The 14,892-nt window shown below is 47.5% G+C and overlaps 1 protein-coding gene and 1 long non-coding RNA gene across 4 annotated transcripts in view; one reads left to right on the top strand and one right to left on the bottom strand.

The window, feature by feature from the left end:
- tfe3a (transcription factor binding to IGHM enhancer 3a) overlaps positions 1-5,845 on the bottom strand; it is a 48,748-nt gene extending 42,903 nt beyond the window's left edge. Inside the window, exons 1-2 of one of the 3 annotated variants that reach the window (XM_059949580.1) lie at positions 5,589-5,845; positions 1,074-1,190 (exon numbers count right to left, since the gene is read on the bottom strand). In XM_059949580.1, the coding sequence (XP_059805563.1) occupies positions 1,074-1,190; positions 5,589-5,686 (215 nt within the window). In that variant the 5' untranslated portion in view covers positions 5,687-5,845. Of the gene's footprint in view, positions 1-1,073; positions 1,191-2,493; positions 2,684-5,588 lie in introns of those variants that run through there. The other 2 variants (XM_059949582.1, XM_059949581.1) reach the window with 2 other exon arrangements.
- Positions 5,846-6,062: 217 nt separating this feature from the next.
- LOC132380639 (uncharacterized) lies at positions 6,063-14,613 on the top strand. The gene is made up of 2 exons (XR_009507836.1): positions 6,063-6,181; positions 8,450-14,613. It is a non-coding gene; the product is annotated as an uncharacterized LOC132380639 (long non-coding RNA).
- The last annotated feature ends 279 nt before the right edge of the window (positions 14,614-14,892 follow it).

Genomic DNA, 14,892 nt, shown 5'->3' with positions numbered 1-14,892 from the left:
CCCACCTGTAAAGGCTCACATCGTGCCCTCCGACGCCGTCTCTGGCACTGCTCTACCAGGTCCCTAGAACTGGCATTCTTACACTATGAATTACTGTTCTTACAGCTCAGTCAATCACTGTACATTTGATAAACACAAAGTACACTGCAGATGCTGGGGTCAAAGCCACATGTACAACAGGCTGGAGGAACTCAGCAGGTCGAGCAGCGTCCGTGGAAACGAGGAGTCAACGTTTCGGGCTGAGAACTAGAGGACACCGTTGTGTCCTGATGAAGGGTCTCGGCCCGAAACGTTGACCGCTCGTTTCCACGGATGCTGCCCGACCTGCTGAGTTCCTCTAGCTTGTTGTACCTGTTGCACTGTATGTTTGAATTCCTTACCATCAAGATCAATCGCCATTCTCAATAGAAGCAACAAGCTAACAACCGATGATACTTCAAAGTCCGTAAAAACCATTGCCCCTTAGTTGCTGTGTGCGTCTTGTATCCGTACTTTCACCTCATCTCAAACTGCTCCATCCAATAAGGAATCTGAACATACACAATATCTGTAACTGCTGACAACTCTATACGAAAATGACATTTCTCTGTCCAGACTTCAGACCAGTGTGGGTGACAGGGGCCACACTCGTCTCCTGGCACACAAGTAAAATAAAGTATGTTTGAGGGGTGAGTGAGTGAGAGTTTTCAGAGTCCAGATCACGTAATGGTGTATTTCTGGTTCTTGGTCACTCGTTTTTTTTGCTATTTTGTGCGATTTTAGTTGGGGATTTTAAAGATAATGAACGACACAGCACTGTGTTGGGTTGAACTGAGCTGGACTGAGTATATCCAGACCCTTTTGATGACTCTGGTAATTCTGTGTTTTATATTCTGCATTCTTGTCTCTCTTTTTTTGTCAATTGCTTGATTTTTTTTGCATGTTGGGGAGTTAGATTTTTTTTTGAATGGGTTCCATGGTGTTTCTTTGTTGTGTGAATCTCAGGGCTGCATACCGCATATATACACTTTGCAAATAAATGTTCTTTGAACCTTTGATCTGCTACGACACTCACCAAGGGATATTTGACTAACCTTTCAGTGATGGGCTGGCTTTTCAATGTGTAGTAGCTCTCCGAACTTTTGGGATACAGAAGCTCACCGATGTCGATATCAGCAACAATCCCCGACTCTGGCTGCACCGAATTCACACTACAAGGGGAAGAGAGGAGGAAAACATTGTTGAATACAAGAGCCAGGAAGCCATGTAAAACCTTGCTGAGGCTGGATGCTCTTGGGTCGCCCGACTATAGGAGGGAGGTTGAGACTTTGGGGAAGAGGTTTACCAGGATGCTGTCTGGTTTAGAGGGCAGGTGTTATCATGAGAGCCTGGAGAAACTTGGGTTGTTTTCTCTGGAGCACCAGAGACTGAAAGGATTACAAGATTATGAGAGGCTTCGATAAAGAGGATAGAGAATAGTTTTCCCTGGACTGAAATGTCTAATACCAGAGGGCATTCATTGGGGGTAAATGGGGGTGGTAGGTTCAAGGGGGATGTGAGGGGCAAGTTTCTTTTTTCACTCAGAGTCATGGATGTCTGGACTGCATGGCCTGGTATGGTGGTGGAGGCCTTGGAGAGACAGGCACATGAGTTTAAGGAAGATGGGGGTGGGGGGGTAGATATGGACATGGTGTAGAGAGGAGATATTAGCGCTCGAGTGTTTTCGATTCGCTTTTTTAGCTTTGTAGGTTGAATGGCCTGTTCCTGCGCTGTACTCTTTTACGTTCTGTGTATTGCGTTCATTTCTGGTTTTTCCCATTAGAGGGAGGATGTGGAGGCTTTGGAGAGTGTGCAGAACAGACTCAGAGGAAGGATGGACAAACTTGGGTTGCTGTCCTTGGAGAGTCACAGAGGCTTCCCTCAGTCTCCGGAGTATCATAGGTTGTTAGAGGTGAGCTCTGGAACAGGGGTTCCTAATGCAGACTCCTCTGTCAATGGTATATTAAGAAAAGGTTTGGGAACCCCGACTCTGGAGTTTACAGAGAATGGAGCAAGAAACAAAAATCATCCATTGAAAGGCAGCTCTGTGGGCAAAAATACCCTGTTAATCAGAGGAGAATGGCCAGACCGGTTCAAGTTGACAGGAAGGCGACAGTAACTCAAATAACCACGCCTTACAACAGTGGTGTAAGAAGAGCGTCTCTAAACGCAGAACACGTCGAACCTTGAGCTAGATGGGTTACAGCAGCAGGAGATCACGCCGAGTTGCAACTCCTGCACACTGTGTGGACCTGATGAAGCAAATGGTTTCATCCTATGGAGACTGGGTGCAGGCACTTGAAACAGGTTGTTACAACACGGAACAGACCCTTCAGCCCACAATGTCTGTGCTGAACACAATGTCAAACTAAACTGAATCCCTATTGCCTAAATATGATCCATATCCCTCCTCATGTCTGCCTACCACCACCATCAAGGCACCCACCATATTTTGTATTACAAGAACAAACTCACCCCACATCTCATCTTTGAACTTATAAACACCATGAGATTCTGCAGATGCTGGAGGCTCAGAGTAACACACAAGATGCCAGAGGAACTCAGGTCTATGGAAATGAACGCAAGTTGATGCAACACACACAGAATGCTGGTGGAACTCAGCAGGTCAGGCAACATCTATAGGAAGAAGTACAGTCGATGTTTCAGGCCGAGACCCTTCATCAGGACTAACTGAAAGGAAAGATAGTAAGAGATTTGAAAGTGGGAGGGGAAGGGGGAAATCTGAAATGATAGGAGAAGACAGGAGGGGTGAAGTTACGAGCTGGAAAGATGATTGGCAAAAGATATACAGAGCTGGAGAAGGGAAAGGATCATGGGACAGGAGGCCTAGAGAGAAAGAAAGGGAGAGGGGAGCACCAAAGGGAAACAGAGAACAGGGAGAGTGATTGTGAGAGGGGCAGAGAGAGAATAAAAAAGGGGGAAATAAATAAATAAATACATACATACATAAGGGATGGGGTAAGAAGGGGAGGAGAGGCATTAACAGAAGTTAGAGAAATCAATGTTCATGCCATCAGGTTGGAGGCTACCCAGATGGAATACAAGGTGTTGTTCCTCCAACCTGAGTGTGGCTTCATCTTGACAGTAGAGGAGGCCATGGGTAGACATATCAGAATGGGAATGGGACGTGGAATTAAAATGTGTGGCCACAGGGAGATCCTGCTTTCTCTGGCGGACTGAGCAGGTGTTCAGCGATATAGTCTCCCAGTCTGCGTCGGGTCTCACCAATATATAAAAGGCCGCACCAGCAGCCAAGACCCTTCTTCAGGACTGAGAAGGAAGGCGGAAGATGCCGGAGTAAAAAGGTTGGGGGGGGGGGGGGGGAGGCTAGGGGGAAGGTGTGAGGTGAAGCCAAGTGGGTGGGAAAGGTAAAGGGCTAGAGGAGAGGAGACCACAGGAAAAGGGAATGAGGAGGAGACCCAGGGGGAAATAATAGACAGGTGAGAAGAGGTAAAAGGTCAGAGTGGAGAATAGAGGAAGGGTAGAGTATTTGTTTACCGGAAGAAATCGATATTCATGCCATCAGAATGGAAGGTTCCCAAGGAATACAGGGTACTACTCATCCACTGAAAGGATGGCCTTATCTTAGCACAAGAGGTGGCCATGGACCAACATGCTCCTCCTCCCACCTCCACAAACACTTTAAATGCATGTCTTCTAGATTTTGACATTCTTACACTAGGAGAAAGATTGTGACCACCTCTGCCTCTCAATTTTATAAACGTCTCTCAGGTCTCCCCTCAACCTCCACCATTTCGGGGAAAACAACCCAAGTTTGCCCAACCTCTCCTTGTAGCTTATGCCCTTTAATCCTGGCAGCATCTTGGTGAAGCTCTTCTCCAAAATGCCCTCAGCCTTCCTGGCAATTAGTGACCAGACTACACACGATACTCTGTCTACCATACTCTTGTACTCGATGCCCTGACTGATGAAGGCAAGAAGGCAAAGCACCTTCATAACCACGCCATCTACTTGTGTGGCCATTGTGTGGACCTGTGGAGATGTGTAAGGTGCTCCCTCCTTCCGCTAGCTTGTAGGTCACCCAAGGTGTAGCATCAGCTTCGTTCCCCGATTAGGGTCACGTAAGCCATGGGAGCAGGTGGTGGATGGTCGTATGAGCAGCTGGTGCAGATCTCAAATCCTGGTTATGCGACCACTGGCGTCTGAAGAGTATTGATAAAGGCTGGGGGTGGGAGGGGGGGTGTCACCCATCTGGTAAAGTCACTGCCCAGAAGGAGGCAATGGCAAACCACTACTGTAGAAACATTTGCCAAGAGCAATCACGGTCATGGAGCAACTATATCTGCCCACGTCAAATAACAAGGCGCATACCAAACGAATGCTGGTCTTGCACCTCAAGGTGCCCCTGTGCACCAGTGCTGTTTATGGATCCTCTATACTGCCTGTAATCTCAGTCACTGCTCTAGATTTCAGCATCTGCAGACTTTTGCATCTTGCCAAACTCCGCCTCTGTCACAACAAGTACATTTCACAATCGCTTTTCAAGAGAATTTAGAAAAAGGAAAGGCAAAGTCATTGATAAGGACACTCCCTCAGGGAAGATTTCTCTCTCGACCAAAGGCGACTCAGAGAACCACAGAACATTACAACACAGAAGCAGGCCTTTTGGCCCTTCTTGGCTGTGCCGAACCATTTTTCTGCCTAGTCCCACTGACCTGCACCAGGACCATATCCCTCCACACACCTCTCATCCATGTACCTGTCCAAGTTAAAAGTGATCCCGCATTTATCACTTCATCTGGCAGTTCATTCCACACTCCCACACACAGGTCCATAGATTTCAAGACATGGAGGAAATCAAGGGACAGGCTGGGGAGGTAAAGGACTTTGAGAGCTGTACAACAGGTAGGAAGGGATGGTGGTCTTCTCCTGCCCCGTTCTGACCCCAATTGCGTACTTCAGCAGAAGGGCAGGACAGCCTTAGCCACAAAAGTCAACTCCAGGTCTCAGAACCGAGGGGTTAGGCAAGGCGACTGGTGTCTGGGGATAAACGAGGTGGCACAGGGACACACATGAAACTGGCACTGATGAGACAACCCATATGGAAAGGTGGTTTCGGTTCACAATGACAGGCGCTGACCAATGACTCCAACAGTGACCCCAGGGTCATTGCTGGGGCTGTGGGGGCTCCCCTCTCCATGATCACCCAGATATCATCAGCAACCCCTTCAGACATCCACTGCACCCCACTTGACCAGAGAACTAACTCATCCATGCCACTTACACTCTCCCCCCTCATCCACCTCTCCAAAATTCCCTATCATGCCCTCTTCCCCCAAATGCCCCATTCACTCCCTCTGCCCCCACTCGCTGCATCCCTCGCCTCTTTCCCTCTCACTACTTCATCTCCCCTACAGCTTCAGCAGTTCCATCTCACTCCATCGTCTCCTCCACTCAATCCACCCTCACCTCTTCCCCATCCCACTGCCTCTGCCACCTCCTCTCCCCCTCACCCCCAATGTCCCCTGACCCCTATCTCCCGGGTCCCCATTCTCCCCCAACCCCCAGGTCCCTTCTTTCCGTCTCACCTCAGCAGGTTAATCAGCTCCGAACTGCAGTCCACCACCACGTACAGATTTTCGGATGGGAGCCCGGGGTCGGCAGTTTTCGGACCGTCATCCGACATCTCCGCGGTGAGGACCAGGACCGGGACCGGCACCGAGATCGACGGGAGCCCTGCGGATTCGACTGGCGCCGCTCACCAAGACGCAAACCGGCCCTCCGGAGCGGCTTTTAACCAGAGGCCCGAAACAAACCGCGAAACCGGGGCGGAAAAACAAGTGAGTCAGCCGGCGGACCTGGGCGTGGGCCTCGTTTGCCGGGGGGGGGGCGCTAAACGCCGGCTGCCAATCACAGTGCTACATGTACTGACCGACAGGCGCGGAAGCCAATGGGAAATGCGTTGAGTGACAACACCGACCGGCTGCTGTCCCGGATCGGGGTGATGATTGGGCGGAAGGAGGAAAGGGCGGGACGTCTCCAGGCCTGGAGATGGAGGAGGAGGATCCGTCTGGAAAAACATTGTTACAACAACACCCGCCACCCCGGTCGCAGAGGGAGACTGTGGGCCCTCCGACCTACAGGGGCATCGCTGAACGTCCTGGCAGCAGAGGGACAGGGGGTGAGGGGATAGGGGATAGGGTGGGGTTGGGAGGGGGTGCGGTGGGGGGGACGGCATGGGGGTTGGGGGAAGGAGGGGAATGTAGGGGGTGGAGGAAGGGAAGAAGTAGGGGTAGAAGGGTGGGTGAAGGTTGGAATGGGTGGCAGGGTGAAGGGAGAAGGGGTGGGGGAAGAGGGGGAAGGAGTGAGGGAAAGCAGTAGGTGGGGAATGATGGGGGAGTGAGGTGGCGGGTGGGAGCGATGGTATTGCAGGGAAGATTCTGGCATGAATAAAGCAGTGACTGCATGGCAGGAGGCAAAGAAGGAGCTTTTTCCGGTTGGCTGCTGGTGACTAGAGGTGTTCTACAGGGGTCTGTGTCGTGACAGATTCTTTTTACGTTATATATCGATGATTTGATGGTGGAATTGGTGGTTTCGTTGCAAAGTTTGCAGATGATATGAAGACAACTAGAGGGGCAGGTAGTTTTGCAGGAGAGGCTACAGAAGGAGTTAGACAAGGAGAATGGGCAAATAAGTAGCAGGTCAAATACAGTGTCGGTAAATGTATGGTCCATGCACTTTGGTAGAAGAAATGAAGACTATTTTACAAATGGAGAGAATTTTCAAAAATCTGAGGTACAAAAGAACTTTGGAGTCCTTCTGCAGGACTCCCTGGGGTTAATTTGCAAGTTGAGTCTGTGGTGAGGAAAGCAAATGCAGTGTTAATATTATTTACAAGAGGACTGGAATATTAGATTCAAGTTTATTGTCATTGTGCCGAGTACAGATACAAAGCCAAATGAAATGTAGTTAGCATCTAATGAGAAATGCAAAGAATAGTGTTATTTACAAAGTAACTGCGAATAAAAAGTAAGTGCTACAGCACACAGCTATAAAAGTACTGAGACAGTACAATATGGGCGCAATACTGCTTAGCGCTGTGATGTGAGACTCAGCAGGGTCACAGCCTCTTCCTGAGCCTGCTGATACAGGAACAGAGGCTCTTGTAGCGCCTACTGGATGGGAGGAGAGTTTAAAAAGTCCATGGTTAGGGTGAGATGCATCCTTGATCATGCTTTTCACCCTGCCCAGGCAGTGTTTATGGTAGATGTTCTCAATGGTGGGAAATTGGGTGCCAATAATCCGCTGGACAGTTTTCACCACCTGCTGGAGAGCTTTGCGGTCTGATACGGGACAATTACCATACCTCACTGAGATGCAGTTGGTGAGTTTGCTCTCAATGGTACAGCGGTAAAAGTCCGTCAGTATCCTGGGACAGAGGTGAGCTTTCTTGATGCTCCGCAGGAAATAAAAGTGCTATAATAGCAAGGATATAATGTTGAGGCTTTAGAAAGCATCAGTGAGGGCTCACTTGGAGTATTACAAGCAGTTTTGGGAACCTTATCTTAGAGAGGATATGCTGACACTAGAGAGGATTCAAAGGAGGTTCAAGAAAATGATTCCAGAATTGAACAGCTTGTCATATGAAGAGCTTTTGATGGCTCTGGGCCTGTATTTACTAGAATTCAGGAGAATGAGGGGTGACCCAAATGAAAACCTATCTAATTGTGGAAGGCTTTGTTAGAGTGGATGTGGAGAAGATGTTTCCTATGGTGCGAGAGTCTAGGAACAGAGGACACCGCCTCAGAATAGAGGGGCATCCTCTTACAGCAAAGATTAGGAGGAATTTCTTTAGCAAGGGCATGGTGAATCTGTGGAATTTGTTGCCACTGACAGCTGTAGAGGCCAGGTCATTGAGTATACTTAAGGCAGACCTTGATTATCAGAGCAATTAGGGCTGAGAGGGAAACGGATCAGCCACGGTGGAATGGCGGAACAGACTCGATGGGCCCAATGTCCTAATTCTGCTCCTGTACCTTATGGTCTTATGGAAAGGGGAGCTAGATGGGTGACAAGAGACGGGAATGCGAGAGGGGGAGGGAGAGTGGGAGATGGAGGCACTCTGGTGAGTGGTTGAGGGGAAGGCGGAGGGGGGGAAAAATGTGGGTTAGTCCAGGGAGAGGGGGAGATAAGAATCTGGGAAAAGGGAGGTATTTGGGGGTATGGGGGGGCAGCATAGGGTAGGGTGGGAGAGGCTGAGAGAGATACCAATTGACAAACCCGAAAGAAAACATCACACTCGATTTGAGTGAATGCACCAATACTTATCGTGAAATGCGTTGCTTACATTACAACCAATGCACCCAAGGCTGTACCGGGGACAGCTCACAGGCGACGTTTCCTCGACAAAATCCTACGTAAGGAAGTGCCTGGAAATTTCTTTTCCCAGAAAGCGCTGGATCTTCTACCCCTGAAGTAAGGATCTTCTGAATCACTGAGGAGGAGGCTGACAAACTGTGGAACTGAAAGTGGCGTAGGAGGATCTATGGCCAGCATAGATGAGCAATGATCATGTTCAGACTGAGTGGTGACTTTATTGGTTACCTTCTGTATCTCATAAAATGGCCTTTGAGTGCATGTCCGTGGTCAGCTGCAGCTGTACCCCATCCACTTCACAGTTCGACCTGTTGTGCTTTCGGAGATGCTTCTGTACACACTGTTGTAACATGTGGTTACAGTATTTGAGTTACTGTCACTGTCCTGTCAGCTTGAACCAATCTGGTCATTCTCTGACCTCTCATTAAGGCATTTTCACCCACAGAACTGTCACTCACTTTTTTTTTGTTTTTCACACCATTCTCTGTAAACGCTAGAGACTGAAAATCTCAGGGGATCAGCAGTTCCTGAGATACTCAAACCACCCCATCTGGCACCGGCAATCATTCTACAGTCAAAGTCACTTGGGTCACATTCCTTCCCCCATTCTGATGTTTGGTCTGAGCAACAACTGAACCTCTTGACCACATCTGCATGCTCTTATGCATTGATTGGCTGACTAGATACCTACATTAAAGAGCAGGAGGGTACTGGTGTTTGTAGTAAAGTGGCCACTGAGAGTAGGAGCAGGATTAGGCCTCTCGGCCCATCGAGTCTGTTCTGCACAGTAAACGGTAGGGCAGAGGGGCCCACTCCTGCTCGCATTTTCTTGATGGGCTGAACGGCTCCCTTTCAAGGAAATATTAAGTATAGAACAGGGCAACATGGGAAGAGGCCATTTGGCCTGCAAAGTCTGTGCTGAACACAATGCCGTAATATGCTCATCTGCCTGTTCATTGGTCCATATCCCCCTCTCTACTCTCTGTAGATTCATATGTCTATCTTGTGAATGAGAATCAGGTTTAATATCACCGACATATGTTGTGAAGTGTTTTAACTTAGTGGCAGCAGTACATTGCAATATGGTATATACAAACCCCATTTCCAGAAAAGTTGGGGCATTTTCTAAAATGCAATCAAAACAAAAATCTGTGATATGTTAATTCACATGAACCTTTATTTAACTGACAAAAGTACAAAGAAAAGATTTTCAATAGTTTACTGACCAACTTTGTAAATATACACAAATTTAGAAATTGATGGCTGCAACACACGCAACAAAAGCTGGGACAGAGGCATGTTTACCATTGTGTTACATCACCTTTCCTTTTAGTAACACTTTTTAATCGTTTTGGAACTGAGGATACTAATTGTAGTAGATTTGCAATTGGAAGTTTTGTCCATTCTTGCTTAATATAAGACCTCAGCTGCTCAACAGTCTGTTGTCTGATCCTCTTCATGATGTGCCATACATTTTCAATAGGAGATAGATCTGGACTGTCAAGCTCACGTACTCTGTGTCTACAAAGCCACGCTGTTGTAGCCCGTGCAGAATGTGGTCTGGCATTCTCCTGCTGAAATAAGCATGGATGTTACGGGAAGAGACGTTGCCTTGATGGCAACATATGTCTCTCTCAAATCCTAATATACGCCTCGGAGTCAATGGTACCTTCACATACATGCAACTCACCCATGCCGTGGGCACTGATGCACCCCCATACCATCACAGATGTTGGCTTTTGCACCTTTCGCTGATAACGATCAGGATGGTCGTTTTCATCTTTGGCACGGAGAACTCGATGCCCGTTTTTTTTCTGAAAACTAGCCGAAATGTGGACTCATCTGACCACAGCACACAGTTCCACAGTCTTTTGGTCCATTTGAGATGAGCTCGGACCCAGAGAACTTGCCGGCGTTTCTGCATAGAGTTGATGTATGGCTTCCTCCTTGCATAATACAGTTTCAAGTTGCATTTCTGGATGCAGCGACGGACTGTGTTAAGTGACAATGGTTTTCCGAAGTACTCCCGAGCCCAGGTGGCTATAATTGTCACAGTAGCATGACGGTTTCTTAGGCAGTGCTGCCTGAGGGCTCAAAGATCACACGCATTCAACAGTGGTTTCCAACCTTGCCCTTTATGCACTGAGATGTCTCTGAATTCTCTGAATCTTTTCACAATATTATGTACTGTAGATGTTGAAAGACCTAAATTCTCTGCAATCTTGCATTGGGAAATTGAACTGACTAACAATTCTCTCACAAATTTTGGCACAAAGGGGTGAGCCACAACCCATCCTTGCTTGCAAAGACTGAGCCTTTGATGGACGCTACTTTTATACCCAGTCATGATACCTCACCTGCTACCAATGTGGAGTCTTCCAAACCAGTGTTACTTAAATATTCTGTACACTTTTCAAGTGTTTTTTGGTGACATACCAATTCTCCTCAAACTCCCAATGAAATACAGCCACCGTCGTCCTTAAAGATCATTAACTTGTCTGCATCCAACACCAGCCCCAACAGTGCATTCCAGACTGGAGTGGGACGAGTTGGGAGGGAGAGGGGAAGATGAGGGGTGGATGGTAAGAGAAGAGGAGGTAGAGGGGTGGATGGTGTGGGACAGAAAGGTGGAGAAGAAATTGAAGAGTGAGGGGTGGATGAAACGAGACGAGTAGGAAGGGAGAGGGGAAGATGGTAAGAGAAGGGGAGGAGGAAGGGTAGACAGTGCAGAGGGAAAGATGGAGAAGGAAGGGGACAGTGAAGGGTGGATGTAGCAGGACGAGTACAGAAGGTGAGGGGTGGATGGTGTGGGACAGAAAGATGAAGAAAGAAGGGGAGAGTGAGGGGTGGATGTAGTGGGACGAGTAGGGAAGGTGGGGGTGGATGGTAAGAGAAGGGGAGGAGTAGAGGTGGATGGTGTGGGACAGAAAGGTGGAGAAGGAATGGAAGAGGGGTGGATGGAGCGAGACAAGTGGAAAGGGAGAGGGGAGGATGGTAAGAGAAGGGGAGGAGGAGGGGTAGAGTGCAGAGGGCAAGATGGAGAAGGAAGGGGACAGTGAGGGGTGGATGGGGCGGGATGAGTGGGGAGGGAGAGGGGAAGGTGAGGGGTGAATGGTGGGGAGGGGACAATGGTTAAGAGAAGGGGAGGAGGGGGTGGATGGTGTGGGACAGAAAGGGAAGGGTAAGCACTGCAGATGCTGGATTCTGGAGCAACTAACAATGTCTCAGAGGTTGACCAATGCCCGTGGAGGGGAGAGGAACTGTCAACATTTGGGGTGAATGCTCCAAATCTCACCTGACTAATGCCTTCCAAAGCCTCAGTGTCACACCCTTGCCTCTCTGGGAGGAGGTGTGTATGAAAGTTTGAATGAGAGGGTTAGCAGAATAGGGAAGTGGACAGGGGTGTGGCAGTGAGGATTGTTTAGTAACCGTATTCCCAGCAATTTGTGTTTTCCTTTCAAACTTCCAGCATCTGCAGCTCTTTTATGTGAAAGAGGAGGAAGCGCTGGTTTGAAGTGGTGCAGTAGGGCGAGGAAAATATTTGTGAGAAGCTGAGACCAGTGTAGAGATGGCAGAGACCACAGACATTGGAATTTGGAGCAATTCGCAATCTGCTGGAGGAACTCAGCAGCTCAGGCAGCATCTGTGAGGCATGATGACAGTCGCCATTTCAGGTTGAGACTGTCCTCTATCTCAATGAGTCATACAACAGGAAAACAGGCCCTTTGGCCCATCCAATAGCCCTATCTAAACTAGGCCTATTTGACTCATATACCTCTGAACCTTTCCTCATCTGTGTACCTATCCAAAAGACTTTTAAATATTGTTAATGTAGCGGCGTCAACCATTTCCACCAGCAGCTCGTTCCACATACGGACCACCCTCTGGGTGGAAAAATGCAGGGTGCTGGGACCAGAGGCAAGGGTTGGACCACTTCTGCTCACTGCCCCATGGGTTTACTCAGCTCTGCACTGAACTGAAGTTGTGGCCTGCTCCAGCTGCAATAATGCCGGGCTTCATGTCCTTGGGCTCACTTTTGTTCTGAATGCTATTTGCTTACTTTTATTGTCTGCACAATTTGTTTTTTTTCTCTCTGCACATTGGTTGTCAGACTGTTTTTTTTAAAAATAGGTTCTATTGGGGTTCTTTGTTTTGTGCCTGCTTGACAGGAGTCATGACTCAAGGAGTGTATATAGTATACATACTTTGATAATAAATGGACTTTGAACTTTGAAAAGATGTTGCTGGGGTTCCTCTTAAATATCTGCTCTCTGACCTTAAACCTGTGTCCTCCAGTTCTTAATTCTCCAACTCTGGGGAAATGAGTGTACATTCACCCATTGATGGACCCTACTTTTATACCCAGTCATGATACCTCACCTGCTACCAATGTGGACTCTTCCAAACCGGTGTTACTTAAATATTCTGTACACTTCAGTTTCCGATGCTCTAAGGGATAAAGTTCTAGACTGCACAACATCCCCCTCAAGTACACAGATTTGCTATGATCAGAGTCCAGCAAATTTTGACGTAGCTACCATGGTCAGCATTCTAACTGGTTGCATCGCTGTCCGGTATGGAGGGGCCACTGCACAGGATCAGAAAAGGCTGCAGGAGGGTTGTAGACTCAGCCAGCTGCATTACCACCTCCCCACCATCGAGAAAACCTTCAAAAGGCGGTGGCGTCCATTTATTAAGGATCCCCATCACCCAGTACATGCAAGGCAGCGGAGGTTCGAGATCAGAGGTTTCCTTCTCCCCTAGATGAGCTGCCAACCGCGGCTGACGAGTCCCGTCTGCCCGAAGCGACTGGTTTTAAGGCGCCAGAAACCAATTATGTCAGTAAATGAGGTTCTGCTGGGCTCAGTTGTAAAGCCACACGTGACGGCCAGGGTCTGGATTTGGTTGTCACAGGCTATTTGAGGCGCACCCCATTGGTCGCATTAATAGGGAGTGGGAGCAGCAAAAGCCACAAGCAAATGAGACACAGAATACTAAACGTCAAACCGCAGTCATTGAAACAAGCTACAAATGTTCAGTTTTGTTCAATTTAACGCTGTCATTCACTGACTAAGCCAGTCCGCCCCCGATCAAAATCACAGAAAATAGTAATATAACCAGAAACATTTAACACAAACGCGAACTGCAGAATCCTCTAAAAATGAATCCAGCCCAAAAACCACACTGATCAAACTTTGACCAAGACCCATGGCTGACTTCACGCTCATCCTCGTAGATTTCGATCTTGCTCAGTAGGTGAGAAATGGAGCTGATTGTGGGTCTGCGCTCTGCCATTAGGCTCCGTTCTCGACCTCGTTGAGAGGGCAGTGGATATGTGGAATGAGGTGTTGGAGGAAGTGGTAACAACATCTAAAAATGTTTAGAGATGTATGTGGTTAAGAGAGGTGTGGGCCAAACATGACAACTGGGACTATGTCACTCAGTGTGGACTCGTTATTCTGAACAAGTCGGTAGGAAGGTGGGAAAGGGTTTTCAAAGATCAAAGTAAATTTAATATCAAAGTCAGCACATACAGAATCAGGTTTAATATCACTAGCATATATCACGGACTTTTTTTATGCTACTGCAGTACATTGCAATACATAATTATAACTGTAAATTACAGTAAGTATACATATTAAAAAAGTTAAATTAGTAGTGCATAAGAAAGAAAAAAAATAGGTAGTGTTCATGGGCTCAATATCTATTCAGGAATCTGATGGCAGAGGTGAAGAAGCTATCCCTGAATTGTTCCATGTATGCCTCCTCCCTGGTGTGGTCTTGCAGACATACTCAATAAATCTAAAGAATGATAGTCATAACAGGATCAATGAAAGACCACACCAACTAGATGATATTCAACCAGAGTGCAGAAGACGACAAACTGTGTAAATACAAAAAAGAAATAATAAATAAATAAGCCATAAATATCAAGAACATGAGATGAAGAGTCTTTGAAAGTGAGTCCATTGGTTGTGGGAACATTTCAATGACAGGGCAAGTGATGCTTAATGAAGTACAGTTATCCCATTGGTTCAAGAGCCTGTTACTGTTGTTGGTTCTAATTCTACTCCTATATCTAACAGTCTTATTAAGGCAGAGATTGATAGTTCCTTGATCGTTCAGGGTTACGGGGAGAAGACAGGAGACTGGGGCTGAGAGGAAAAATGGATCAGCCGTGATGCAATGCCAGAGCAGACTCGATGGGCCAAATGGTCTAATTCTGCTCCTGTATCTTATGGCGTTAGAGTTATTGGCTCTGAAAGTGTGGTGACACTTGTGGAGGATCTTCTCAATCTGGGACATCGGATTTCTGAAAGGTCCACGAACACATGAATTATTCTCCTCCCTTTTTACAATACTTAATCATTTTATTTCTTATTGTAATTATATTAATTTTTATGTAATGCACAGTCCTGCTGCCACAAAACAACAAATTCCATGACCACGTCAGTGACCTTCTTACTCTGACTTCCCTGCTTCCTTTCCAGTCCCGAAGAAGGGTCTCGGCCTGAA

This window comes from Hypanus sabinus, chromosome 24, assembly GCF_030144855.1.
Source record: "Hypanus sabinus isolate sHypSab1 chromosome 24, sHypSab1.hap1, whole genome shotgun sequence".
Classification (NCBI taxonomy): Eukaryota; Metazoa; Chordata; class Chondrichthyes; order Myliobatiformes; family Dasyatidae; genus Hypanus; species Hypanus sabinus.
The sequence above is the reverse complement of the archived record's forward strand: the minus strand, read 5'-3'. Positions and strand labels throughout refer to the sequence as shown.